The sequence below is a fragment of the Monopterus albus genome, unplaced genomic scaffold (assembly GCF_001952655.1).
Source record: "Monopterus albus unplaced genomic scaffold, M_albus_1.0 scaffold50.1, whole genome shotgun sequence".
In the NCBI taxonomy this organism is placed as follows: domain Eukaryota; kingdom Metazoa; phylum Chordata; class Actinopteri; order Synbranchiformes; family Synbranchidae; genus Monopterus; species Monopterus albus.
Window position 1 is genome coordinate 3,968,731 of NW_018127930.1, and position 25,346 is coordinate 3,994,076.

The 25,346-nt window shown below is 39.0% G+C and overlaps 2 protein-coding genes across 3 annotated transcripts in view; one reads left to right on the plus strand and one right to left on the minus strand.

Annotated features, from left to right (window-relative positions):
* Nucleotides 1-1,267: 1,267 nt before the first annotated feature.
* On the minus strand, nt 1,268-6,526 carry stoml2 (stomatin (EPB72)-like 2). Of its 2 annotated transcripts, none has more exons than XM_020601198.1 (10): nt 6,409-6,526; nt 4,362-4,514; nt 3,719-3,818; nt 3,238-3,296; nt 3,036-3,137; nt 2,804-2,938; nt 2,321-2,465; nt 2,027-2,106; nt 1,797-1,925; nt 1,268-1,656 (listed from the first exon to the last, which is right to left on the minus strand). In XM_020601198.1, exons 2-10 carry the CDS (start codon nt 4,443-4,445, stop codon nt 1,549-1,551), a joined length of 942 nt encoding a protein of 313 aa, XP_020456854.1. In that variant the 5' UTR covers nt 4,446-4,514; nt 6,409-6,526; the 3' UTR covers nt 1,268-1,548. The 2 variants fall into 2 exon arrangements, with proteins under 2 accessions (XP_020456854.1, XP_020456853.1); XM_020601197.1 differs by lacking the exon at nt 6,409-6,526 and adding an exon at nt 5,368-5,578.
* Nucleotides 6,527-6,621: 95 nt separating this feature from the next.
* Nucleotides 6,622-25,346, plus strand: part of unc13bb (unc-13 homolog Bb (C. elegans)) — a 61,325-nt gene continuing 42,600 nt past the window's right edge. Inside the window, exons 1-5 of the mRNA XM_020601196.1 lie at nt 6,622-6,939; nt 13,961-13,990; nt 21,845-21,944; nt 23,390-23,507; nt 23,781-23,904. Of these exons, the coding sequence (XP_020456852.1) occupies nt 6,918-6,939; nt 13,961-13,990; nt 21,845-21,944; nt 23,390-23,507; nt 23,781-23,904 (394 nt within the window). The 5' untranslated portion in view covers nt 6,622-6,917. The remainder of the gene's footprint in view (nt 6,940-13,960; nt 13,991-21,844; nt 21,945-23,389; nt 23,508-23,780; nt 23,905-25,346) is intronic.

The following is a 25,346-nucleotide window of genomic DNA, read 5'->3' on the forward strand; positions in this document are numbered from 1 at the left end:
TTAAGGAAAGATGTGTCACTCGGTCACTATTCGAGGAACTAAAATACACACATTCCATATAAAATCTGTCCATGTCCATTATTAGTTATACTTTTGACTTTTCATATAATGCCAAAACGTCGTGAGCAGCTTCTACAAGTTCGTTTAATCAACATGTGGTTTACTTTGGAAGTCCGCTAAGTGATAGGATGAACTCATTCACTGCTAAATCCTAGTACTTTGCTTTTCTCCGTCATGCCCCTGGAATGAACTGCAGGATATTTATACTAGCTATACATCTGCTGGTTTAAAACCATAGTGGTAAATGCTCAAATATATTAACCGCAAAGGCTAGTTATCCAACTAAAGTATTTTATTTCATGGTTATTTAACATTACAGAAACCAATTTCTGACACAAAACATGGCTATCAACTTTATCATGCTGGGAGTTTTCTTCCATTTTCCAAAAGTTACATTTAGGGAAGTCCAATCATTTCTCACAAGTTCTATACTATCTTCCTCTTACATAATTGTATAGTTTTAAACAATGGTTTGTGAACTCTCTTTGTGAGTGTTAAATGACCTAGATGTGTCAGTGAATTGTTTTCCACAAACCAGTATTAATGAAACTTAAGAAATAAATTTGCTGTCTTTGCAAAGAACCATGAAATTTAAGAAATACATCCCAGAAAATATGAGGGGAATACAATAATGAGAGCAAGAAATTTTGTTGCTTGTGCTGACTTTGTATATGGGAATTACTTAAAACTGTATACTTGATCACAACTATTATTAAGCAACTATTGGTATAGCTTTTGCAAGCAGATAACTGTTTAATTAAACAAGGATCAAACTATTATTTAACTACACTTTGGGGAACTTCTCATCATTCTGAGGCATTATATATAGACATCATATATACTAACTCAAAGTTGTTGATCCCACTGATGCTCAAGGCCGTTGAAGAATTGTTGATGTCTGTAAACAAGCCATATCAATGCAACTAGCTTACCTGAGCTAACTAAAACCAGAGAACCTGAAAACAGGTTTCAAAGGGACAAAACATTAAACACAATCATATATTTCACTTATATTCTGAAATAGAGCTGTCAGTTTCAAAACCTTTAAATCCAATTCCATTCAGATTTACACACTACTAGCAAATATGCCAATACATCATATACCGCAGAACATCCAGGGTTTATATTTTGCATCCACTGGCCACAGTGGCTAACAACCCAAATCTACCATCAATTTCGAGATTTGTTGATGGGTATTAAGATATCTCACTGGCGGGTGAACTTTATTTCCCAATCTGACAATAACTGAACATAAACAAAAAGTCAGCAAACATTAGAAACAATCTTATAAAAAGGTGGTTTTCCAAGGACTCCTTAGGTAAGGCATCATGTGTTTATAATGTTGCAGTTTTTTCTCTCGTTTTATCAGTAGAAGGTATGTGAACATTAGTCTCACAGTGATGCCTCAGAGCCCCTGTAACAAAACACATTCTGCTTCTTCCGATTCTGTGTCCTTTAATACTTTCAGTTCGTTCTCCGACTCCTCTGCTATTGAGATGTCGTCGATTGATTCACAGCCTGGTCGCTCTTCTCCTCAGTCACCTCTACTGCAACTTTTGGGCTTGTCTTTGCCAACGTACTGTAAATGGTCATGGCCTGAAAAGTAGCATAATGGCATTAGAGGCATAATTTGAACAAATAACATTTTATCTGTGCAGATATAAGTCCAAGAGTAGTTCCGTAAAAAGTGACCCTGCACTGAGGATGAACACAAATAATGGCGCATGCATACATACCTGTGTGACCATTCCACTAATGTCACCAGTATTAGAGGGCAGAAGGATGGTGTTGGACTCCTTGGCAAGGCTGGAGAAAGCAGACACATACTGCTCTGCCACACTTAGCGAGGCTGCTGCATTTCCATTCTGTACAACATGGAATATATATAGCAAGAAATCTCACACCAACCCATATATAAGACTGCTTTTGTGGTTATTCCATTAAAAAAGGAATGCAACTCAATCACCTGTTCAGTCAGAGCATCTGACAGCAGACGAATGGCCTTTGCTTTTGCCTCAGCTTTGGCTAAAATTGCTTGGGCCTCACCTGGCAGGAACAGGGTAATCAATTATTGACACAGAACTTGTAACTATTTGAAAAATATATTAGCAATTCAAGTATATTCAGCCTTTTTTAGCTGTATAACCTCAGCTTAAATCATAACTAAGAGCAGCAGATATGAAAACAAACAAGAGCCATCCCTCTAAGCTTAAACCCTGCAGAAATAAAACAATTAAATTGGGTCTGTAAATGCACCTACCAGCTGCATTATTGATCTTCTCTGCTTTTTCACCCTCTGAGGCCAGGATCTGCGCTTGTTTACAGCCTTCAGCAACATTAATGGCCGCTTCCCTCGTCCCCTCAGACTCCAGCACTGTGGCTCTTTTTTTACGCTCAGCCTCCACCTACACAAAGGAAATCAAACTTTTCCTGTGATTAATAGGTCTCTTGCTAGCTTGAGTCTCATCAGCAAAGTACTGAGTTTTAGAGTGGCTGTAGTCCTATTCCTACAGTTAACAGTAAGATCTCCTGAGACATCTGCACAAAAGCAAAATGTTTCTGCCAGTCTCTACAGTCATAAAATTGCATTTGTTTCTGAAGGCATATAATGAGTTTAAAACTTAACGACGCTGGCAGATGTAAAAGAAAATTCCAGATAACAAAAAGATTTCAGTGCATAATATTCTTGAGCTCCTTTGATCCCTTTTCTTTCTTTCACAAAGTCAGCAGATTAACACCTCACCTGCATCTGCATGGATTCTTTGACACGCGGTGGAACATGTATGTCTTTAATTTCATAACGGAGGCAACGGATTCCCCACTCATCTGAAGCTTGATTGATGGAATGGACGATGTTGGCATTAAGAGACTCCCTTTCCTTGAAAATAAATTGACAGAAATAATATCAAAGATGCCTGCAATACCTGCTAAAACAAGAATATGGAGCAATGTGTCATACAGCAATAGTTCGTTACCCTGAACACTTTGTCCAGTGTGAGCTTGCCCAGTTCTGACCGCATGGTGGTCTGTGCAAGCTGCGTGACAGCGTATTCTGGATCCTCAACGCCGTAACTTGCCTGGGAACAAGCAGAAGTGTTTAAGAGTTAGAAAACACATTTACTATACAGCATCAAAAAGGTGGGACAATCCTGTAAGTATATAAAATTGTAACTTTACCTTAAAAGGGTCTAGGATCCTTAAGTAAAGCACTCCATCCATCTGTAGCGTAACATTATCTGTAAAAGCAAGAAAAGTGAAAGTACACCTATTGAAATACAATCAAACTTTTACTAAATTGTGTCACTCAGGATGAAATGCATATTTATTAACCAAATGATAAACCAGGGGTGCCCACACTTTTTCGCCTTGCAAGCTACTTTTCAAATGACCAAGTCAAAATGATCTACCTACACTAAAAATACTAGACATATATGTAAACACAATATATGTTTGAGCTTTGAGGAGAGATGTTGCATTTTTCATTTGAAAGCATTAACTAAGCTGATCATATTGACACGCGATCTACCAACACTACCTTTGTGATTGACCGGTCAATCACGATCGATGTATTGGGCACCCCTGTTACAGACAATGCCCAAAGAGAAATTTGCTTCATTCTCATTCTCTGAGTTATGAAAAAAGAAGGGATGTTGGTTACCTAGAGATACTGCAGACTGCTCTGGGACATCAATCACAATCTCTTTGAGACTTTGCACATACCGAATTCGGTCAAGTATGGGTATCAGAAAATTTAAACCCTAGAAGAATTGAAAGAGGATATGTTAGCATGCCAGCATCTTCACATACCTGTTTTATCTATTTGACACTAGGACAAGGTAGGTTGGAAATTTTTACAAGTCCACTTTTTTAATGATGCTGAAGCGAGTTTTTTTTGACTATACACCAACCTTTGTATAAGAACTTTAAAACTACCTAATTCCAAAGTCTTTTGAGACTTAAACTCACACCATAAGCCTGCTCCTAAACACTCTATTCCCCTCACATCACATCCTGTTTCCTTGTGATAATGTATACTTCAACATGCCTGGTGGCAGCAAACTATACAAAATGCAGCCTCCAGTACAGTATGGTTCAAGCAGTACAGTTCAACAGCACCCCAAAATACATGCTCAAACATGATAATACAGCTGATTCCTCAAACAAAAACTGAACATTATTACGTTTATGAACAATTTTACTGCAAGACTGCTGTATTAGACTACATTACATTTAGCTAGGTGTACCTAATAAACCACCTACTGGTTTGTATGTTGGACTTTATTAAAAATAGTGGTTGATACCGGCTCTAAGATCCGATGGAAGCGACCCATCCTCTCCACCACCCAGGCTTCCTGTTGGGGCACAAACAGCAGCATGGTGTTCATGGGCAGGCGGGACGCCCATCGCTGCTGGGCTGGTGTTACCCACAACCTTGTCACAGTTCGCTGGCTTTGCTTCAGAGATGCATGATTACAATAAATGACGTTAGATTTGAAGAATGTCAGCTTCATGAACACATTTCTTATTACAAAATTTATCATTAAAATATGATTTTTAAACCTGTCTTCACTGCAATGATTATGTCACTTGTATATAATTAAAGATCATGAATGTTCTTTTTTGATTCATCAGTTCATCCTTTAGTCTATAAAAAGTAAGAAAACAGTGCAATATCCCCTTTTGATTTCCCAGACAAAAAGTTGACACCTTCAAATGCCATGAATTGTCCTACAAACAGCTGGAATCTAAATATATTCAATATACAGTGATGAAAACCAACAAATTCTCACAATGCAGAAGCTAAAATAAAACTGCATTTGACATATTTCTTAATAACCTATGAGTAATATTTACAGCTCTAAATTGAACAAAACAAAATCTGAGATAATATAAAATAAAATTACAATAAACTAGTACGACCTAATTCTACTTTTCGGTGGATTAGGAACTACCAACATTTATCTTATGTTCACTTTACATTTTGCAACGTTACCGTTGCTTTTATATGTTTCAGCTGATTTGCTCAGTAGTCCTTTCTTTCAGCATACAGTGTGTAAAGATGTTTATTTATTTGCTGTGCTTATTTTAAACAACGTAAAGGTTTAGTCTTACATGTGATTTTTTGTTGTGCTTATTTTAAACAACTTAAAGGTTTAGTCTTACATGTGATTTTTTTAAATAATAGTGAGTAGCATTTCATCTTAGAGTTACTCTCGTTATATTTCGTGGATTAACACATGGATGCAGGCTGAATGACACTAGGAACGAACTATGTCATATACAATAACAACAAACACTTTCATTTACCTGCAAAAGGCTCCCGCCGGCCCGACACAGTGTTCGTAACATTATCTAAATAAAACGATTTTATAAAGGAGATTCAGCTTTTTACACCTGCCTTTAACCAAAACCTACACTCATGTGAGGTGACGCTTTCCGATCAGGAAACGAATGTTACACCATTAGTGCAACGTTGAAAAACTCCGTCAGTGCGAGAAACACCTAACGACTATGGTTCCGAAAGCGCAATAATAATATAGTTATTAGTGGCACTAGTCTTCTGCTGTGTAAGAATCGTGTATAAAAAAATCATTTATGCTCCACACGAACATCATAATATGATCCACACTAAGGGTTAAACTCATAACTGGAATACGTGCTTTGCTGTGTGGCTGTGGCTTCACCTACAAGTAAACGTCAGCAGTAGGCCTGCTTAAGAAAAGAAAACCTATACTAATAAACCATTATCTGTAAGGAATATAATCATCAGCTATAAAACCAGATGTTTTTTGCTGGACTGACAGCTGTCAAAAACATATAGAAACGAATGGTGACAAATGTAGGCTATTAAATACATGGACATAAGCTTTACAAATGTAAATGTATGGCATTGTTCAGTTCACAAGCAAATCAATTATTTGAACGAAATTTAGCCAACACAAACATTTTCCACTACGTGTGAGCATCACTTTGTGAAATGCCTTTTGAATAAAGAGTCCAAAAAACTCACTGGGACACATAGGGACTGGTCAGGGAAATATAAATGCAGCCAATTATGCGAGGTCCTCGAATTTAAAATGAATCTACAGCACAAAGTGAAGGGGTCTGAATACTTCCTGAAACAACTGCTTTAAATGTGCCATTGTTTTTTCAGGCTTTTCCTTTTATCATTGAACAATGCTTCAGGGCCCAATGTAACTCACTAAAAACACGGGGTGGTGCTGTTGACTTTGTTGAAGCTCTGCTGCAAAAAAGGACATGAGCTTGGAAATAAATTAAAAAAAAAGCCTAAGAAACTAATTGTCAAACCCCACACAACTGTAAATTAGTCACATACACATAAGATACCTATGAACGTAGAAAACGAATTATTAAGTCGCTTTCCTAGAAAAAAAAAAGCCGAGAAACAACTCCAAATCTCACTCCCATAAAGTGTTCTTTTCTTCTTAGGACATGACTGTGTTACCTGCTTGTTCCCCCAACCTGTTCTTGTGAACGATTGGTGAGATTTCTTCAGACGGCTCCGCCCACCAGCATGATGCTACATTGTCATTGGACACAGCAGACGCCAGTAACAGGTGCCTCGCTTTTCCCAATCCTGTCGTTCTGCGACCTCAGGTTATCCGTCAGTGTGGAAACCTGTGATGGGAGTTATGATTGTGGCTTGGCAATGGCCAGGGGATGTTGTTTTCCGCCCAAGCTCTACATCAGCAAACTACTAAACATCCAAGAGTAGCTTATCAGCGATTAAATAAAGTGATTTTCAGGATGTTATAATGTTACCGGACAGAGTAAATCTCCGTTGATAGTCTGCTCCACAAACTGCGAGGCTAGATTTTTCCTGGAAGCGCTTTGCCATGTCGTTATTGTGTGTCAAAGGTAAGTTTTGGGTTTCTTGATAATTTCTTTATACGGTCAGAAACAGCAGTTTGTTTCAAATATAAAACGTGTTTCTTTCAGTCTGGTAGACAATTGAATACAGTTTCTTGCAATTAGTTTTAAAACCCGGACTTTTCTTAAGAATATTTCCAAACAAGAATCGTATTTGAGGTTGAGCTGCTGACAGTGTTACCTCTGTGGAGCAAGGCACCCACATCTTACCAGCGGCTGTTTAACAGAGCAGCCGCTAATGTGGGGGTTCTTTTTAAAAAAAAATATGAGTAGCCATGACATGGACATATTTTAAAACTTGTGTTAATGGCACCAAAGTGTAAAAATAACATTACATAAAGGTAAGTTTTGGACAATATAATAATACATTTTATATTCGCCAAAACAATTGCAGTCTTTTTTACATGGACACATTAATGGCTGGCAAGGCTGAAGCAAATTAAACAGCGATTGGGTTCACACACACATAGAGAGAGAGAGAGAGAGAGAGAGAACAAAACAAACCAAACCAAACCAAACCACAGCCCTTGCTTGCTCTAGCATCCTTCACAGTGAAAACAGTGGAATAAAATATGGCACAACTTTATAACAGAGCTGCAGGCTTCTTTTATCCACACGTGTATGCAAATATGTAATGACTGAGCCACCCGCAACTAAGCCTTGTTAACATTGAAAGAACACATTTTAAGACTCAAGATACATTAGTATTAGTATTAGTGTTACTGTATGTGATACTAAATAAGAAATGGAGAGTGTGCATCACAGAATGATTTTTTTTGTGTTGTTACCTGAAGTGTGGTCAACACATTCATCCAGCTGTGTTTGCTCTGATAAAGTGATCATAGATCATAAAAATAAATAGCCTATATCATGCTGAAATTTTGTCAACCTCGCAAGATTAAAATACAGTTTCAAAGATGAAAATACGGTAAGAAATGAATTTTCGGGTATCTTTTTAAATGCACGGTGTATTTAGACCTCTCATTCCCATCTCTAATTAATTAACTGTTTTGAGGGGGTTGGCTATCACTGTCTGCTCCTTTGTGGCTTTGTTTTAAATTGATGGCCTCCCTTACAGAATTAATGTATAAAATATCATTGAACATTTGGGTCAGAAAGGGAATTTTTACATTTTTGAGGTCAAATTGGACTTTAGTATGAAACTACAGTATAGTAAAATTTGCAGTGTTTGTCTTAACCTCTAGAGTCCTGAGCTTTGGTTTCATATGCATTTTTGGTCCTCATATGAGGACGCAGGGACTCTAGAGGTTAAAGCAGGAAGGATAATCGTGGAGCATCTTGATGATCTCTCTTCCTTAAAATAATATTTACCTTGATGTCTGCAAGTCCTGGGGGGAAACCAACTATTTTATGAAAAGCTTTTGAAAGCATTTTGTCTGGCACAGGCCAGTGTTGTTTTGACAGTAAATATTATATTGCCTACGATAATATGACCACATCCAAAATTGTAGTTTTTGACAGACTGAGCTTGTGTCTGGCCCTGTATATAATTCTCTTGTCTGACATATCCTGTCAGAATAGTGTCATTTTGATGTTTAAAGCTCCAAATTGTGGCCATACTGTAAGGGCACTTCATATTATGTCTTTTGTGCCTGGCATAATGTATATGTCTGAATTGCCTGTATTTTTCTATCCATCCATCTTTTGAATATGATATTTCTGATGGAAAAGACAGTCAGAACATTTGGACTCATGTCTCTTCATGGACAACCATAATTCTGTTCAGATATCGGATCCTTCCACTCGGGATTTCACAATCATGCAAACACCTCCTGTCAAAATCTTAAGATTTTTTGATGCGTCAAGTTGCTGTTGAAGATTCGCCTTTAACTACCTTCATATTTTGTTGTGAAAGAGCAGGAATCTTTCCTGATAAAGTAGCATATCCAAAATTTATTCTGCTCAGTCATGAACCATCTGGGTTGTGTGTTTGTGTATACACATACCCTCTGTGCATATTTTGGTGTCCAAATGTTCAGGATGTTTTTGTGCAGAAAACCTTTGGCAGAGCACGAGTAAGCTTTCAGATCCTCTATCTGCTAACTGCCCCTTACCCGACTGCTGTAATTGCGTTAAATATTCAGTTTACAATCACAGAAGGTTAAGAAAACAAGCTTATATTTAAGTGGTTATGGGTACCTTTGCAGTTATATTTATAATACAAAAAGTTATATGAAGACTGACCCCATATCACTCCTCACATTTGACATAAAACAGATATTTCATTGAGGATGGGCTATTTAGGATCCATCTTGTCATCACTATTTCACATCTCATAGAAGGAAACAGTGGTGATCACCATCTTCTTGGCAGCAGGAAACACAGGTTTTGGACATAGTGGGAACAGGCCATCCCAAAGATAATCCGTTTAAACCTGTTGCTTCCTTCTAAAATAAAACAGATAAATAAAAATCAAGGACTTTTTCTATACAACCTGAAAATAATGAGCCTTAGAAGTGATTTGGACATCAATACATCAAGCTGTGAAAGAGAAAAGCTCCTGGCAGGGAAAGGTCACAAAACGGAAGTCAGTTTTGTCACACTTACTTTAGTGTTCGAGCCAATATCTCTGGTAGTCAAGGGTTTCTGTACTATAAGGGGCCTTTCACTATAGAGCTTGTATATTGTCCATTGTCCGTTATTGATTACCATTATAGCAAGTGGAAGTGGGTAGGAGTTATGTAGCCCATAGATAACAGAGAAAAAGGTACTTGGGCAGGGTTTGTGTGATTAGCTAATGTGACTCATTCCCTGATAGCACAGCTTGACAATGTTGCTTATTTATTGCTAGTCGAGAAGCTTCATCTCCATGGTGATGTCTATACACAACAGATAAGTGGTTGCCCTTACACGTGGATATGTGGGGGGGGGACTTTTGCTGTGGATTAGGACACAGCTGAGTGGACACATGGCTCACATTGACCCCATGATGCTGCAGAATTGGAGGTGTGCGGATTCAGATGCCATCACTTTTATAACAGGAAACTCGGTAACTTCTGAGACAAGAGAGTGGTAGTTGGTTCTAGGTACAGACAAATCTTAATTGATTTGAAAGAGAGAGACTAGCTAAGTGCTCACACACAGCTGCCGGAAGGGAGCTTTTACACTAACGGTTGGTCTTGGTCTTAAGAGATTTATTTTCTCGCAAGCTTATGAGGAAAGTGATTGTGGAAAGGGTCGATGGCAATGTTTCCTTTGCTGTCAAACACAATGTCATGCAGTGTTTTGATGGAGGGTGGCTGACAAACGATGATCTACTCAGACTGGACACCATCGTGGATGTTCTTACTGGAATATGAGGAACCAGAGAATAACCAGTGCTTGAGAGTGTTAGGATGTCAGATGTCTAAGCAAGCAGTTGGGTTTTTTGAATACCAAGTAAATGTGGGTTTTTATTATATAAATGTTTTCCAAGTGATTGAAAATCTAATTATATACAGGCAAAATCTGAATGAATATTTTTGTCCTGGATTAACTTTCTGTTGATTAACCATATAGTCATCTAATTGTTTAGCCCTAATTATCAGTGAAAAGATCCATGCTTCCTACCTCGGTGTCTCACATTTGTTGTCAGCTAAACATTGTCCACACAGGATGTTGAGCTTGCTTAATGCATCATTGCACCAGTTGTATTCTGATTCTTTTCTTGACATGGCCAAATTTGCTTTACCTCTCAAAATGAAAACTGTGACAGGACAGTTCTTTGTCATGGCCACAGATTAACCATTTGTTTGGCATCTGCTTGACTGACTTCAGCTCTGCAGCAGAATGAGTTGATGAAGCGGTATTACAAGAAAACAATTTTATCAACAATGAGAAAGAGAGGCCCTGCAGGGCTTAAACTGATAGAACAACAAACTACAGTGGTTGAATGTAGCAGAGAGAGAGAGCTCTTAGAGATTGTGGGAGTAATCCCCTAGCCATCTGTTGCTCCACAGATCCAAAGCGGATACACAGCACTGCCTGCAGCAGTAGTATTCTGGTGTCATGTTCTTGCTTTCTGCCTTATGATGATGTCCTTCTACATTTCAATTTAAAACCACACTTTCCCTTTGAATTATATGTGAAAGTGTGCTCAAAATCTTTACTGGTAACATATGTGGAACATGCAAACTTGTTAGTTTCCCTAAAGGCCCATAATAAAGTAACATCTTACTCCTATATTTGCAAAACTGTGCCAACATTAGAACAGTTTTAGTTAACTGACACAAAATATTTATTTGTAGTGTACAAACATGAGTGTGTTTCCAATATGACTACTTATTTCATACAAAAAAGAAATAGGACATATACAGTAAAACCTTGGATTGCGAGTAACCCGGTCTGTGAGTGTCTTGCAAGACGAGCAAAAGTTTTAATTTGATAAACGAGCGAGGTCTTGCAATACGAGTAGTACGTACTCTTTGTCTGCCGAGTGCCACGTCACAACTGAGCCAATGGTTCTCGCGCCTCACTCGTACAGTCGACATTTGTACTGCAACAATGGCCCCTCACACCAGCCACGATTCTTTTCAAAGGTAAAGTGCAGGTTAATTTGTTTTATTTTTACTTTATACTGTATTTTGTATTACTGTAATCATTTTTATATGAATAAGTGGTTGCGGAACCAATCATCTGAGCTTCCATTATTTCTTACAGGGATGTTTGCTTTGATATACGAGTGCTTTGGATTATGAGCACGTTGCCAGAACGAATTATACTCGCAATCCAAGGTTTTCCATTACCACACTTTTTTAGAAAGCAAATGAGCCAGCCATGCTGTAGTCGTCAAAGTGGACAAAAGCCAATCAAGTTTAAGACATCATAAGGCTAACAAGCAACTAAAAGGTTGTGGTGAAATAAGCATCTGAAATAACACTTCCCTATGTTGTGCTGAAATGTGCCCCATCTGCTTTTGAAACAATCAAAGTAGGCCTTTTGTGATACTGGAAGAAGTTAGATTCTGTTTTATATTCTTTTAATGCAACTCCACAGTATGTTTAATTCAGTAGCCTGCTTTCACAGCAGACATTTAGATTTGTCATAGTAGAAAATGCACAATAACAGTTGCTACACTCTATTTGCATGTCCCATTAAACAAGGTGTGGGCATGTTCAGAAGAAGAAGAACAATAGGGAGACAGGGTAATGGTGCAACTAACCCTGCCAGATAGTGACCTACATAGCTTCTAAAGCCATGGAAGGCCCAGGACATAAAATGATAAGCATCAGTTTCCACTATAATAGCCCTGTGGTTTATTGCTTTCCCCTCCATGCACCACATCCCAAATAACATCATGTAAATTAGGACTTAAGGCCACTGTGCCAGCGCATTTGCCCTGCTGATAAAGAGAGAGGCCTGTGGCTGAAAACCCTCAATGGAAAGCTGAGAGAAATCACACTGCTGCTTTCTCTCCACATTCCCACTGTTCTCTTGCTGTTTCAAACTGAGGCATGAACAACACAGGAAATCCTGTGGAAGAAGTGACCGCCCCCATTGTAATTCTACCCTATTTTTCAGATAGAACAAATACATAGTTGTTTGTTTGAGCACATAGGTAAGAATGATGCATGGAAATATCAACACATGCCCCCACTATCTCATCCTGCCCATCTGCCATCACAGGCCCTAGAGATTTAGTAGGTTACATGCCTGAACACATAACCCTGCCATAGTAATAAGAATTAATCCCCTCTAAAGCATTTCACAATCCCATAAATGTTATTGTACAGAAGCATCATGGGGCTAAAGCTGATTGGTTTAAAAATATACCAAAATACACCAGCAGGATTTTTTTTTCTCCCACATAAATACATGTTTATGGTTGAAATGGCTGTGGTTGCCAGACATTTTGCATGTTCTTTATCTAATAACCATCTGTTAATAGCATAACAAAAAGTCAAAAAGTCATGAATGGATTTTGATTACATTTTTTTGGAGCGGTAGAGTATTACCCATGGGATAGTTGATTAGATTTTGGTGCTGAAAGGTATCATAATTTGAATACAGGAATATTTTGAAAGGTTATTAACCATTGTGTGTGTTACAAAGAGTGTTGACTGTATGTGAGCCTCCCTTGTGCTGATGAGCGCTTCAAGCACGTAAGGAGACAAATCCCTGGGTTAGCTACTCATTCGTTGTCAATGGAAACCGGTTACTGTCACTCAGTACACTCGGCTGCGCAAGACACAGACTGAAAGAGCCCAGTGAGGTGACAGCCGAGAGCTGGGGAGCGCTGTATTCTATGCAGTGACAGCTGGGCAAGAGCCTGATGGCAGAGATTTTGGGCTCAAAGCTGTTAACATTTTCATTTGTAGGACTGCTTTTATGCCACTTACATCATTTTAAAGGTCTTAATCAATCAATGTGATCACACATGTCAGATTAACATACAGTAACAGCTCATTCTTAAATAAGTTTATTACACAAGTGGTTTCAGCATAACTGAGCTATCATGTGTCTCTATTGGATAATGTATTTACATGTGAGGAAATATGGGAAATTATTTAAAGAGAGACATTTGTTTAAGAATAGACGGCTTATCAGGAGATTAAATAATATTAGTTCTTTACCGATTGTTGATATAAAAGAATAACAGAGAAAAATGTGCAAATGCAAATTAGGCACTTTACATTATATGTTTCTGTTACATAAAGTCAGACACTGTAACATAGTTTATTTTTGTCTTTTAATAACATTTTGTCCCAAAGACGCCAACAAAGCAACTTGCTAATCTGTTTTGATGTTCTTTCAGACAACTACACTGTGATGCTGTTGATAACGTATTTGTGTGCTTCAGGTGTCATGAGCATTAACTTGTGTCTTTAGTCATCTCTCCAGTAGATAGGTTTGCATTTCAGACATGTTTTTCCCCTTCCATGTGTTGAAGATCTCATTGGGTTTTTCATCACCTTATACCTGTTGAAGGAAAAACTACAGTACTGTATATTCTAAATAAGGTGATTTTTTTTTTTTCTGTTGGTCTAATCATTTTTATTTTGTTTTACAGTGAAGAAAGCCAAGCTGCACGGACCTCTGGGTGAGTACTTTTGTATTCACAAACCTTTTACTGTATTTGTTTGGTCAAGCACTCTCTTGTTATCCAAATACTTTTGAAGATGGAAAATTTGGTGAGAAGGAACCTGTAGTCCTGCTCATCATGTGCCCAGTTTTGTGCCGATTTGTATCCTCTGAGACTCGTGAAATTACTATTGTGATTATTATTTCTGTTTTTTGACTTATAACAACACTACAGCCCTTTTAATCCAGTGTTGAGCTGTAAGGAAGTTCAGTAATGTAGTACTGCAGCCATTTGCAATACATAGGCCGAGATGTCGAGATGTTGTCATGTTGATTCTAATTTGCTTTATGTTAGAAATATGCCACATGCAGATATTTTCTAATGCAGGTCAGTGAGTCAAATTCTGGCAAGTCACTAAACACTTGGGTTTAAGTCGCATTATGTAACCCTGTTTGGGTTAAATTGACAATAGACAAAGCAGACCGAGGGCACTTATGTGAATAATGTAAGGTTTAATTATTCTTGCAGCAAGGGAGCATTCAATACACACAATATGGTTGCATGAAGGAAATGCTCCAAGAGGCAGTCTCTCTGAGGGTCATTTATACAGACAGGCTTAACAGACTTGGCAAGTTCTGCGTCATCGTTGGCTCCTGGAACAGATATGTCTGTATCTTTGCAGTTTGACTGCTTATGAGAACTGAGTTGGTGTAAATACACAACAGCAAAATACAATCAGTAAAATGCATACGGTATCTATTCTAGATCTACGGTTTACTCTTTGCAAGTACAGAACAGATAATAATTGTACTGTGGGTCACTTGATGTTACTGTCCCTTGATAAACATTTTTCCAACAAATCCTGTTTCCTATCACTCTGCATACAGGTGAGCTTAGATCGGTGGCTGCTAAGTCCAAATCCCCATGCTCTCCACCTTAGCAAACTCCTCAAGTGTTCAGCCTCGCGCCTACCTTTAAGTCCTTTGACGCTTATGGCAGGAGCAGGCCACAGTACTGACAAGAAAGTCACTGTGCCTTTGGATCTGACAGTGACATTTTGCTTTCATTCTTTGTCCCTTACACAGACCACTATAAAGTAAATTATCTAGCACATCTCTGAATTTTTCCATAGTGTATTTTTCTTAGTCCCTCCCCCTTCACCTTAGCGGAAACATAATGATTTTGTGAGGTGTCTGCATTGTGTCTTAAGGACCTCTGTTGCGCTGAGATATTGGCTTTAGATTGTTAGCCTATATTTACCATCTCTGTCAGTCTGTGCCCTCCTCCCTCCTCTGGGACATGTCTCATGTGACACCTGGCCCAGAGCAAACATCAGGGACAATTCCGTTAAGCCCATTGTCTCCCTTAGGTGAAATGTCAACATCAGTCACTTTTTTGCTATATGGCAAAGAAGGATTTGTCAGACACAGTCCTGCAACAGATTTAGAATACCAAAGGTTATGTTGATACTGTAAATGTGTGCAAATATGAATTTGTTTAGCTTATACTACAGCAGAGTAGAGTGAAAGGAGCCATTCTGGGGCTGCTTTGTTACCCTTTGGTACTCAGAATACACAGTTAAATGTGGCAGTGGATATGCAGTGGTTATTGATATTTAGTTGTGAATTTTGCAGAATTTAGAATTATAATTGTGGGACAAACCAATTTAATTACAGTGTGCATGCATTCATTTCAGTTTTTGACTTAGTGGGTAATTCATAATTCAGTGTTCTCTCTTATTATTGTTGACAAACTTATTTTTTTCAAAATAATGATTTAAAGCAAATTATTTAAAAAGATCTTTTAGATATTAAGGTTTTTTTGTACATTTCTGAAGAGATATCCAATGTATCATTTAATGTTGTGTCCAAAATCAAATAATGGCATTTTGCATGCTTTTGCCATGTCATAAAAAATATTCTTACTAATTGTGATATTGCTCTGATGGCCTTTAACAGTAGCTCCCTGCTCAATGAGGTAGTTGAAGTAAATGTCACCGATCAATGCTCTACTCCTCCAAACATAACTTATTCTGCTAAGAACACCTGACATACATTACCAATGTGCACACACATTTTGCACTTCAGTCATGCATTTATCACTATGCTTTATGTGTGCTTCCTATAGGATATTTAATGTAATAGAATTTTTATTGTTATTATTTTATTTATTTTAACATTGCTCTTGTTGTGCACACATCCATGTGTTTACAACATTGGACACCATAACACAACTACTACCAAATATTTATACATTAACATAAAAAAAAATCATCCATCATCCAGTTGTTTGCTCCTTACTGTGCTTCACTGATTTCACCTCTCCATGGCCACTATCATCCTTTCTTTATTTCAACAAGCCAGTCTTTCAGACTCATTTGTAAATTCAATGTGCTTTGACTAACAAGGTAGTATGGGACAAACTTGTAGCAGTTTAGTCAACTTTTGTACCTCTTTGACATTGGTGCCCTGTATGATGAGCATAATTAAAGTAACATATAGGAAACTCTGGTTTATGCCGTTATGGTTTCATCCACTGATCGAGTATGATTCTTAGGCCACATAGAGACTAGAGGTGGCTGATTGCTATCTTGCTTCATTGGGCATGAAAAGACTAATCTGGATTGTTTTGCTGCAACTTCTATCTTTGATTAGGCATCAAAACTGTATATTCTGCTGTGGAGATCTGTACTTAATCTTCTCTTTACTCCAAGAAAAGGCATGTTGAAATCATATGCCGGGGTTCTTTTGTTTTGTACAATTATATCACTGTACTTCCCATTCTTGTGGGAATTCTCTGAAGTCACATGTCTGTCTGTTTGTTCAGGAATCAGTTGCGTAACATACCATGGTTATTTATCATTTCTCTCTTCTCTTGTGATAACCCTAACTTGCTCTGCATAGAAAGATGTGTAACTTATTCAAAGAATAAGATTGGTCTGGGTTGTGTGTTTGTGCTGTGCTTTCACCACACCTGGACATGGATAGCGTTTCTGCCTTCTTTGGAACCCTTACATTATAGTAAGTTGTTTCTGTCGAATACCGTACATGTAGAACTGAAGGTGACCTTGAATGGACCAGTGGCCAGCTGTCTTACTTTCCACTGATTGCCACAGGAAACTGGAGCTTGATAAGGGCTGTGTGTTACTGGATTTCTCCGTGTTTGTGTGTATGTTCAGTCTCTGCAGGCATGCCTGTCCACAAAATTTTTGTTTAGGAATGTATTTTTGATGTTCAAAATACAAAGCCATGTCACATTATATTCAGTTACTGTGTAGATATGGACTTCTCATGAGGTGGTCCCGCAATGGTAGAAAAGTCCTCCAATAGGTGTGTCTTCTGTTGCTTGCAATTATTGATGAATGGTCTGAATTCGAAATGAGGGACAATAAGTATGGTCTCAAAACATGGACAGGACAAGTAGTTTGCATTGTCCTAAAATCCACCTTATGCGATGACACTGTGTCTTTGTGTGTGTGTAAGAGAAAGAGAATATTTGCCATAGACTATACTGTATATAAAAATGAATGCTTCGCTTCACTTCTGGGAGCTGCCACATTGTCCATCTTCTGTGGTTGCTTCCCAAGTCACTTATATGATCGTTCCTCTGTCCTAAATCATTAATGCTGATCAATGATGTCCCAAGGGTCATATATTTGCTCTGAGGACTGAGGCTGCTGGAGGAGCCATGAGTGAGGATACACGAGAGCATCCTTCACAGAAATCTTTTGTGCACCAACACACCCTTTTACCAGTAATCGGTTGTTGATTACACGCTTTGGATGAAGGATTGGAGGAAAGGAGTTCTCATGGCTCCTAAAATGTTTTTCGTTGATTCCTCCTCACATTTTTCCCCTTGCATCATTTCCTCTCATCTTATATGGACTGGAGTAAGACATGTAAATGATGCAAGTGAGAAAATGTGGACTCATATTGAAGGCTTGGGAAGCAGCATATGAAGCATTCATCTGTGTGTTGGCCGTGTATTTTCCGGTTGTCATGCAATAGTGTGTACAGGCACAAACTTTGTATTTTATCAGGCAGTCATTGCTGGTTCCTCCTCAGCAGTGCAGATTGTATCAGACCATATATTGGATAGCTCCTGCTGTAAAGGGCCACCAGCCACTAAGTTGCTCTTATCTAATCTATGCATCCTCTTCCCTTATCGCTTCTCTTCTATTCATGAGAGCTGGCCCAAGTATGGCACAAGGCATGGACTACCTAATTAGGCTCCTTTGTAATAATGCCTGTGTTTTGTCCCTACTGATCTCTTGAGACACTAATTAGGTTTGTGTGCTGTCACTCATGGTACTTGCAGGATGGATGATGTTTTCAGATAGTGTCATATTAAGGGATAGCTGGGAGCTTTCAGTACAGGGCTTTTTCTTTCTTTAAGCTTAATCTTTTATTTATGTTGTGCACCACTAGAATGTTGTAAGAATCCACCTGTGTCTACTGTTTACTGTCTCACTGTGTCAAGAGTTGTTTACTTATCCAGCTGATGTAGTAAAGCTATGTGCAGAGTAGTGTTGCACGATATACCGGTACTAGTATGGTACCGCGGTACTGAGGCATTTAAAATGGTACTATACTGCATTTGGATGGGACCGGTACTTGCAGCGCCGCCGGCAGCGCCCGCCCGCAACAGAGGAAAACAGAGCAGGAAACAGCTTCCTCGTCCTCTGCTCACTGAGCAGCGTGGACTGGAACAACAAACAGAGCAGAAGGAAAGCTTGGAGAGAGCAGAGACGTTGGAGAGGGAGCGAGTGAGAGAGAGAGAGAGAGAGGGAGAGAGAGAGGAGCACGGAGAATGGCTGCTGTAACCACCCTGTAACTTGTGGACAAACGAGGGGCGCGAAGTGCTATATGGCAGTACTTCAGCATAAAAACAAATGAGCAAGGAGAGGCAATTAACGTTGATGCGCCATTGTGTAAACGATGTTTTAAAACATGCATGGCTAAGGGCGGAAACACCCAGACCTGCACACTGAGTTCAGGGAACGACAGGTAATTTACTCATGACATGTGCCCTTTTCAAATGCAATAGTTCAATAGTTTTAAGTGTGCAACACAAGATAAAGAGTTCTTATCAAACATAGAAATTTTTTTTCTAAATTTTAATAAAAAAATGTGCAGAGTAACTGTTTCAATATGTTGCTTGGGTAACCAGGCAAATCTTTGTTCAGTATGGACAGGTGATCAGGCTACAATAGAACACCTGCTGTTTTGCTTTTATTTCCCATAGACTAAAAGTTGGAGAGAGAGAGTGTGTGTGTGTGTGTGTGTGTGTGTGTGTGTGTCTACTATACTGTTTGTAAGTGCGTAGGGGCCAGCCCTCAGGATTTGCCCCAGAAATCTTGGGTATGACAGTACTGTCAGTTTCAACGTCAACGTAGGTTGTGTTGTTCGATGGCAGCGTGGCCAAAGGACCTGCAGAAGTGCTTTTTCACACACCGTAGATGGAGCAGATTGTGGATGAACGTGCTGAACATCTCGTATATAAAACTCTGTGAGAAGTTAGTTTGCTCTCCATGTGGCTCACAGAGCATTTCCCACTCTGTTGTCTCAAAACAGTCTCTCAGAGGCCCTCTCCTGTCTGTTATTGTGGTCGTTGTTTTTGTACTATAGACTTGTAAACAGGAAAGAGATGCACCACAACATTATGGTTTAATTTTCCAATGGGAGGCAGGGGTGAGGAGTTATATGCATTATTTCCATTGGTATAAAACAAGTCCAAAATATTATTGTCTCTGGTGTTGCAATTAGCATACTGACTGAAGGTTGGCAGGGTGGAATTCAGGAATGTGTGGTTAAAATCCACAGAGATGAAGAGGAGAGCCTGAGGGTGCTGTGTTTGCAGCCTGGTCAAGACGACATGGAAGATGACACGTGTAGAGGGCACATCAGCAGATGGCATAGATGTTGACTGCTATTGTGATGTCATGGGAAAACTCTCTGGGTAGATGCGTAGTTAAGGTCTCATGCTAACAGTTAACAGTTTACATACTGAGTTGCTCTTTAATAGTGATGTGTCCTGGGTTACGTCACCTCTCATTCACAAACAATGCCAGTCCCCCGCCTTTCTTTGTACCACACTCCTTTGCCTATCTGTCCGCCCTCACCAGCTGGAAACCATCCAGAATTACGAGTGAGTCAGGGATGAGTTTATTTAGCCATGTTTCTGTTAAGCACAACACACTAAACTCCCGGTATACGCTCTAGTTCCTTATCAGTGCCAATTACGCATCCATTTAATTGGGGAGAAATCTTGCGTGACAGTACATAATGATGGAAGGCAGGTGAGGTTTATACTGTCTCCTCTTTTCACAGTGCTTGACTCCCGCTTTTCTCCCCCGCCTTCATCTTGTCAGCTCCTGGGGGATTTGGGGGTTCTTGCCTGGAAGCAGTCCTGTGTTCTGTAGGGCTATCAGCTGTGCTCATATGTAAACAGTGGAGCCATGGAGCCTTGGCAACAGCTCTCCTGATACCACCCCAAAATGTCCAAACATAAATATAAAGATCACACTGATCCTAATAAATCCCCCCACCACCAGGAAAATAGCTTAAGAAACTGAACAAAACAAACATCCAAAGATAGGAGCTGATGCAACAGGCTGTCGCCCCCCATGCACCATAACAATTGTAATTCACATTTTGAAAACACTTTATTACTGTGGTTTGTGATTATTGAAGCTGAAATGATTATTCGATTCACTGATCAGTTAATCAATTGGGAATTAATCATCATGTACTGGCACTAGATCAATCCTCAAAAACACCACGCTAGTTTTAGTTTTTCAGTTGTGAGGATTTTCTGCTTTTCTTTACTGTATGCTGTGTGATCGTAAACTGAAAAGGTCAAATAAAACAGTCATAATAATTAGTTGCAACAAGAGTTTTTGCATTGTTTTTGAAGCTTAATGATGGAATGGTGCTATAGTACAGTGTGATGCACACATCTGTTTTAAATGAGTCAATTTATCAGCAGAAACATCTACAGCACTGGGCTTCTACTTGGTAATTGCTGCTCCTCCAGCTGCTTTTGTGCCCAGGTACGGGTTTGCATTTGTGCCGATAGAAGGCAGCCTCGCCGGGGAGGGCTACTAGTAGCACAGGGCTTTAGCAGCCAAAGCAAAACTGACCACATCAGCAGGCACGTGCTGACACACCCTCGTTCTAATCTAGGAAATGACAAGTGGTGGTTGTGTCAAGAGTTGTCTAATTCCCTTGCACCCCCACCACCCCTCACCCTGCCCAGTGCTGACAGCTGTTGCAGGCTTGCTGCAGCTCTGCTGATCACTACTGGCAGTCAGGAGGCTGGTGGAGATTGCTGGGTGCAAAAGTTGTCTACAGTGATCAACAGACACTCAAATCCATTTTGCAAGTTCCATTAGTGATGCTACAAAAGCAAAAGTTAGAAGCTGTGTTTTACAGTGTGTTAGAGGAACAGGCAGTTGGATCATGTAGTTGTATCTGCTGCCTGGGATTGGCTCACATTAGGGATTAACAGGGTCAGATTGCTGCCCTGGCCTAGCTTGGCTTGGCTCGGCTCACCATAGGGGGAGGAGCCCTACAGTATCTGCTTTCACTCTCACCAGATCTTCTGGCATTCTTTTTTCCCCACAGGGTACTATAGTAGATTTATCCTGGTTAGTATTATTTCTACCAGTTTGAATGGTTGATCTTATGCCTGGTTTATTTATTTTTTTGACATGCATTTCATTTCATAACATCACTGCAGATACATTAAAAGTATGCTCCCTAATACAACCCCTTTAAATGCTCTTAATGTCTCACTTACAAATGGTAAACGCCAATCTCCCTTTCCTCCCTTCCCTTCCTTAAACTCTAACCTCCCTTTCCTTTGTTTCAGACAAATTCAACACCTACGTGACACTGAAGGTGCAGAATGTCAAAAGCACAACTATCACTGTGCGTGGCGACCGGCCGTGTTGGGAACAGGATTTCATGTTGTAAGTTATTAAATACAATGCAGACACTTCAAGCCTGGTACACTGTAAACAGTCAGTATGTTCAGCTTGGTATCTTCATGCTCTGTGACCTGTGTTGTCATAATCATAATTTCAGAAAGCCATTTCTCTACTTTGAAAACATTTGTTTTAGGATTTGGTGAAATTGCAAATCCCTGATGTAATGCCTTTAAAAAATATACCCTATCCTGTCAAAAACCTTTAATAAAGGAAACAAGCAAATTTAGCACTGGTACCGGAAATCTGAAGCCTACCTAGTGCTTAGAGCTACAGTATAGTGAACGTATCTGTTTTACAAGCTGTGCAACTTATTCTAGAAAAGTACCTTGTTAAACAACTGGCGTTCATTTCCGTCCTGTAATTCAGTGGTAATTTCCCTGTTTTACTTTCCCTGTGAAAGTATCTATGGTGATGAGAGAGTGTGTCATTGTTTGTCTTTTGCGACAGTGTTTGTTTTTCCAGACCTTCATCCTTCTACTGCTCATTTATGATGTGTTTGTTAGGTGAAATTTAACATAAATTATAATCATTCATCGGTGCTTCCAGCTAATATTCTGCACCATCTGTTACAAAAACATATGTTAAACTATAAGAGATGACTCATCAGCACAAGGAAAGTGTGAACTTCATCTAATACTGCTGGATTTTTGTGTATGCTAAAACAATACCTTGTGTTTTCTGAACATTTTCACTGGTTTAATAAATGCTTTAATAAAAGGGCATGGATGATGCACAGTGGTGAAATCTACAAGACCGAATTGACATAATCTAAATGAGAGCCTAAACAAAAGAAGTCTTAGTTAAAATTAGCAGCAGTTCGATTTTAAATATAGAGCTAGATTTATTTATTCTGTGCCATTTTACATGGGCTGTTAATTGAGGAAGCCTTTATCTCTGCACCTGGACACCCTGGATGCTTAGAGCCCTCCCTTACACTTCTCTCAATTAGCTGTTCTCTTTGATTAGCTTTTCTCTTATCTTCCTTTTGTTTGGGCTGTTGATAGTTGTAAACTGCCACAGATGAGAATATGGAAATGCCCTTGTCACAGGGCTCCTTTCAGAATTGATATGCCATTTTAATGCTATTTTGGGGCTCTTTGAATAACACATTGAATGACAAAACAAGGCTGGAATGGATTGTAACAGCTAATACACAACAAAAAGTGGAAGTAGGCTTTGTTCTTCAGCCAGGTAGGGCTTGGCAGTAATTGTGCAGAAAGTTCTGGTTCATTGAGTGTGAATTGAATAACATCATTGGATTTTTTTTCTTCACTTTTTTCATTCATATAACAAAACCTCAAATTAAATAGCAGTTGTTTTGCTTGTTTATTTGCTGACATTTTCCATACGGTTTATCAGGAATAATTTTTCATTATCAAAGCTTGACATTGCTTCATACCCGCCACTTTGTCTGCCTTTTTCCTCAGTGAGATCAACCGGTTGGACCTTGGCCTCATTGTTGAGGTGTGGAACAAAGGCCTTATCTGGGACACCATGGTGGGGACCGCCTGGATTCCTCTAAAGAGCATCCGACAGTCGGAGGAGGTTAGAATATACACAGATGCTCAAATGACATAATCCATGAAAAATATAGGAAGGATTTGATTCCAAAATATTCTGTATACATTCTTTTTTAATTAATCATATTTGAAATAGTACAAATACACAAACATCTTTTTTGCAGTTACACTGATAAAAGTGGCTGAAATGTATTACTGTTAAAAATATTAATAAGGGCACAGAGTATGTAAAACAATAGACACAAAAATGTTCCATTGTCTTTCTAGGTAACTCTCAGTCTTGCATATCTACTTGCAGGAGGGTTCGGGGGAGTGGATCATCCTGGATGCAGAGGTTCTGATGAAGGAAGATGAGATATATGGTACAAAGAACCCAACACCACATCGAGTCCTGCTGGATACTCACTTTGAGCTGCCCTTTGGTGAGTTATCAGAATTGCCAGTCCCTTTTTTTAGTTCCTTTGTATTTCACTTAATTTTAGTTACCTTAGGGCAAGTCAAACCTTGGTTCACTGAGTTACACAAAAGCCATAGATGTTTCCCGCTGAAATGTCAGCAGTCAGTTTCTGTCGCTACACAGGAAATCAGGCTATCTGTAACAAATTGATAACCCTGTGTAACCTGGTGTCTTACGCAAGGACTAATTTCTCTTGAATAGAAAATATAAGGACCCTAGCAACAACTACACAAGTAGAGCATGAGGTCACAGTTTTCCTAAATGTGAAATCACAACATTCATACAGTTATCTTGCTGTATGATAAGAAGGACATTGATGTTTACAGCTACAAATGGGGAAACCTTTGATATTTGCCTTTCTGTCTAATGTCCTGTATCTTGTTCCTGTGGGGATGGTTCCAGTAAGCTTGTTTTTGTCCTGCATAAATTGAGGGCACTGACTCATCAATGGCAGATTTTCCTTTATCAACTTAGGTTTAGTAAATATAATTTTGTTTTTGCCAGGTCGATTTATTGTAGCCAACAGAATTGAGGTAACATTAAAAATCCCATATACTGTGACTGCGCCCCTGCTCAATCTCACCTCTGCGTTGGGTCTCCAAAGTGTACCAGATGCGGCCTTCCTCTCCACTTCGCTAAAAATACGCGTCTAGATTATTTGTGACAGATATTGCTTCTGGGGTGCTTCCGACAAAACTTTGACCGACTAGTCAGGTAGCGCTTTAACCAAAATATAGTGCTAGATGTTATGTGAAACATGGATACAAAATAATTAGCCTATAATGATGAATGTATGTTTAACAACTAAAACACAGCCACAAATCTTTGATCTGTGTTTCAGAACAACTTAATTGTAACCATTGAATTTAACTGTTAAATGTAGCCTAGTCTATAGGCTACAGCACAACAATAAACACAACAACAAACAAAAAAAAGAAACCAACCTACCCATTGTAGAAGCTCAAAAACAAAAAATGGCCTACATGAAAAAACTGCACCACAACGAGCTGCTCTGCAGTCGCACCCAGCGGGCGATGGGGCCCCACAGAACTCCCATGTTCATTCCAAACATGCTGGGCTCCATTGATCCAAACAAATTCATTTTGGCCAACGAATGTGCTACAAATATAGATCATGGTTCTTTTCACATTCTTTTGCAATGTTTAAAATTGCAGTTTTGTGATGCAGTGTGTTGTGCAATAGTTTTCTTCTTTGTTGCAGTCTGTAAATGCTGAATTTATGTAATGTCCATCACACTGTTTGGATCACACTGTCACTGAACAATCAATTTCCATAGATGATCCTTGTGCCGAGTCAGAAGCACTTGCCTTTTGGTTTTCAATTGAAGGATTTACTCTGTGTATATGTATGTATATATATGTGTGTGTGTGTGTATGTGTATATATA

Excerpts from the sequence above, each read along its gene's own strand:
- stoml2 (XM_020601197.1), bottom strand. The coding sequence starts at position 5,409 with ATGTTACGAACACTGTGTCGGGCCGGCGGGAGCCTTTTGCAG. Across the intron at positions 3,297-3,718 it reads GCAGTCTGCAGTATCTCTAG|ATAATGTTACGCTACAGATG; the intron begins GTAACCAACATC and ends TTGCTTTTACAG. Across the intron at positions 2,466-2,803 it reads AAGAATCCATGCAGATGCAG|GTGGAGGCTGAGCGTAAAAA; the intron begins GTGAGGTGTTAA and ends TCCTTTGTGTAG.